General features: G+C 37.3%; 1 protein-coding gene across 1 annotated transcript; it reads left to right on the top strand.

Moving 5' to 3' along the window:
* The first annotated feature begins 233 nt into the window (after window positions 1-233).
* Window positions 234-855, top strand: LOC6596548. The gene is made up of 2 exons (XM_026987823.1): window positions 234-334; window positions 404-855. Exons 1-2 carry the CDS (start codon window positions 307-309, stop codon window positions 766-768), a joined length of 393 nt encoding a protein of 130 aa, XP_026843624.1. The 5' UTR covers window positions 234-306; the 3' UTR covers window positions 769-855.
* The last annotated feature ends 3295 nt before the right edge of the window (window positions 856-4150 follow it).

The raw sequence follows: 4150 nt of genomic DNA, 5'->3' as shown, positions 1-4150 counted from the left end.
ATGTTAGCATAATTTTGCTGTCGGTTTGAACCTTATGTCAAGGAATTGAAGCAGTTTTAGGGCCCTGAGTGGAGTGGAAAGGCCATGGCTGGAGGGTTATAAAAATTGCACAGAAAAGACCTCAGCAGAGGAGTCTGACAGGCACAGAAAATCTCAGAGAACAGAGCCGTTTCATGAAAATATGAGAGAACCTATTGCCTTGAGTTTTCTTTCAGGGCAAACCTATTCCAAAATCCAATTCATATTCCATTCGAAACCAGGCAGCCAGTTGAAGAAAAACGCCAACAAGCAACAGCATCCGAGAAAATGTCACACAATTTTGGGTCAAAAGGAGGTTCGTAAACGAAATTTTAAATCAAAATCGATGGAATGTCCATCAGTAAGTAATTCCATCTGATTCCAGCTTTTGATGGCTTTGGCAAGCAATCACCATATTGCCAGATTGGGATTGGTGCGGGAACTGGTCTGGTCATCGGATACGTTTTCTTCAAGGCCAGTAAGTCCGTGGCCATTGCAGCAGGAGCATCGATACTGATTGTGCAGCTGGCAATGGAATCTGGATTGGTGAATTTCGAAGTCGAAACGATCGTGATGCACGGGCACCAACTCAATCCAAATAATATCCATGTGATGCCAAGCATTGCCTCTTCACATTCTTGGGAGGCGATAAAAGAGCAGCTGACAAAGGCCCGTGATTTTTTGGCTGGAAGTCAACGCTTGTGCGTTGCCATGCTCGGGGGCTTCTTGGTGGGGTTTGGACTGGCCTAAGCATAATTTAATATTGTATTTTTTTTTTTTAATTGTTTAAATTGAAGTATAAACCAGGGAAATGTAGGCAAAATCCTCGAAAATATTATGGAGTATTCTTTAAAGCATTCTTTTGGTTTTGGTTCTCAGATATCTGTCAGTTATATGGCTTCCATCTGCATCTAAATTAATGCTCCGAAACAGACAAACCATTTAACTCGACACGGACCACCCTGTGGCGCGCCCTGTGGCAGCCACAAAGCTGCGTTCCTCACTTGCAACTAACAACGTGGTTCTCCCTCTTCAACTCTCGCCCTGTCTCCTATGGCTCACCGCAGTTAATTTGTTGTACTGGTCCGCACAAACAAATACTCGTACTCGTGTCCGTTCTCGCAAAACAGCAAATGGGAGTGCATCTCGTTTGCTTTGAGCCAACTCTGAGCTAAACTCTTTATCCACTGACGGACACTGGGGCCCTGGTCACTGACTGTTTTCAAATTTACAACATGTCAACAGGCATCAGGCATCCAGCATCGGGTTCCACAGATTCTCCATGTGCTGTTTCCATTGCGCTCTCAGCACATTAAACATATGGTCGAAAGGGGTCGGGATGGTGGCGTTTAGAATTGTTTGAATAAGTATTACGCATACGCACACGTTGACTTTCTTTGCTGTGTGTATTTTTGTAGGGAAAAGTACATACGAAAACCCTAAAACTCAATTTGCCAGCATGCAATCATGTAAAACTTAACGCACAATTGACTCCACCAAAGGAAGTGGAAGCATTTTGCAGTTGTGGAAAGTACAGTTGTGCTTGCTCTGGAAATGATGTTGCAATATAAATTATTCACGAATAATGTTGTGGTCGAAGATGTATTGTGCTTTGAGCAAAGATTGAAACTATTCTGGGTTTCGAAAAAGGCATTAAATCTTTTGACTGAAAATTTATAAGAAATCTACAGTTTTTGGAAAATTTCTAGTTTTAAGGGCTATTTTAATTCTGTCCGAGTCTCCAAGTAACTATTCTTTTTTTGTATTTTTAAATTTTGTTCTCTTCTTTTGTTTTATTTATTATGTTTTATATATCCCTATTCATTAAGTTGTTTGGCTTGGATTTTTTATTCTTTTAAGCTTTAATTTAAGTTTTTCAAACCTTTAATAAATATATTTTATTTTCTACTTTTTTTTATTTTATTTGATTTAATAGGTCTTAGTCTAATTTTAGTTTTTAAATTTTTTATTTATTCATTAGAACTTAATATTAATATTATTAAGTTTTTAAAACTACAGTTTTGTGGCACTTTTTATTATTTCTTATCGCTTGGTATTTTTAAATTCTTAATTTTTATAATTTTTTACATTTTTTTATATCATCTTTAATTTTTAAATATGTCTAATTTATATTTTTTATTTACTTATTTACTATGTGTACAATTTTGCTTAGTATAGAATATAGAATTTGCAGTTATTCTAAGAGAGTTTTTATACCTACATTTTGGCATAACTTCTTCCTACATTCAGAATTCCTTTAAATATATTTTAAAAATCTCTATCTAAAGCCTTACATCCACTGAAAATATGAATATTAAATCCCTCATAGCAAAGTACAGTTGTGTGCAATAACTTGTCGATAGCAGGGAAGTTTCACCTTTTTTCATGGCCACATAATCGTAATGCCTTCAAGAATAACCCATCATTTGGGCTGATCTGAAAAACTCTTCAACTTTTGCATACAAAATGGAAATCCTCCACAGAACTCACGTATTGTAAGTATACAGAAAAACACCTACATTAAACTATAGCCATAAAAAATCAAAGTAAAAAAAGAATAAAACGGGTAAAAGAATTGTGGGGAAAGTAAAGTAAAGGAAATTTCCTCGGGCAAAAGATTTTACCGCATGGCAAACACGTTTCGCATTGAAACGTTACGTTACTTCGAGGATTCGTCGTGTGTGTGGGTGTGTCTGAGGGGGTTGTGAGGGGGAATGTGGGGTGTTCTTGAGCTCTACGTTTTATGGTCAAGTTGCAAGTTACTGTTTCATTTATATTTCATGTGTGGGTGTGTGGTCTTTGTTTTCCAGCAGAACGAGTATCAGACAGTTTTCACATTTTACTTTTCCTATTAATGTCAATTTAAATGTTGAAACACTTTAGTTTTCCTTTTTGCTTTGTTTTTTCTTTTGTGCCAAAGAATCTCCAATGGGGCCCGGGTCTGAGGTTGAGATATTGTTCTGGACAAAAGCACTTAAAGCACTGCATTACTCGCCCGGCTAGATTATCGGTAGGAAAAATAGTTGAATGCCCCATGCTACCCGTTACCTCTGCATTTCCCGCAGTCATTTGTGGCAATTTGCGTGCTCATTGTTAATTTGATTTTCAGTTTGCGATAAGCGTCGGGGGAAAACACCTCGAAAACGAGAGGGAGATAGGGAGAGAGCGAGAGAGAGAGCTCTACTCTGAAGTCCTTTGCTATTTGGAGAGGCTAGGGCGTGGCCTGGCCGCATAATTGAACGATAAATTAAATAAAAGCCCGTGGAAAAAAGCCCCAAAAATCGAAATGCATTCAAGCGTAGTTTTTCCAATTGAACTGTTCAAATGGAACTAGAACTGCAGAAGTGCACTTTTTGAGTGTTTGAAACACTCCGAAAACCTCCTTTGAATCGAGTCTTTCCTTCATGAAAATTCTTTTGAAAACCTTCATATTGTACAGATTAATTAGGAACCATTCAAATAAAATATTTATGCAACAAATTCCAAGAAAGTCAATATTTCAATTATGCATTCGCAATTATTATTTTGATATTTCACATAAAATAACTCTGGAAGCTGGCTAGTTTCGAAATGCGTTAGAAATCAATTTTACTGTGGAATTCGTTCATCAATAATTGAATATTTGTCTACCTGAGGCATTCGAAAATTAATTAAAACAAAAGCAAATAGCAATCCCTCTGAAAATGCCACCAAAAATATTGTTGGTTAATTGTTAGGCGGGAAAATTCACATGACTTTTTCAGACAATTTAAAATCGTTTAATGGTTTTTCATTAATTTAAGCCTCGTCAAATATTTAAGTCTGGCAATTTGACAAAAAAAACACACACACACAGTGCTAACTCTTGCATGGGCCAAGGCCTGGGCATGGGCATGGGCCTTTGATGTTCTGTCGGCACGGTCTGGCGGTCATTTTCACAGTTGAGCGGAAGCTGAGAGTGTGAGAAGTGCATAGAGGAAGAGAGGAGTATGAAAAGTGCATAGAAGAGACTCCCACCAGGACACACCGCTTTCGGGCAAATATCAAAAGGTAATGCTTTGAATTTCCCTTCACGGGAAATCCATTTCATATTTTATTCGTCATAAGTTAACCCAATCGAAAAAAAAAACAAAAAGCATTAAATTCCGAGAAA

The sequence above is a fragment of the Drosophila persimilis genome, unplaced genomic scaffold, assembly GCF_003286085.1.
Source record: "Drosophila persimilis strain 14011-0111.01,24,50 unplaced genomic scaffold, DperRS2 tig00000124-arrow-pilon, whole genome shotgun sequence".
Taxonomy (NCBI): Eukaryota; Metazoa; Arthropoda; class Insecta; order Diptera; family Drosophilidae; genus Drosophila; species Drosophila persimilis.
This window is presented reverse-complemented; position numbering and strand designations above follow the sequence as displayed.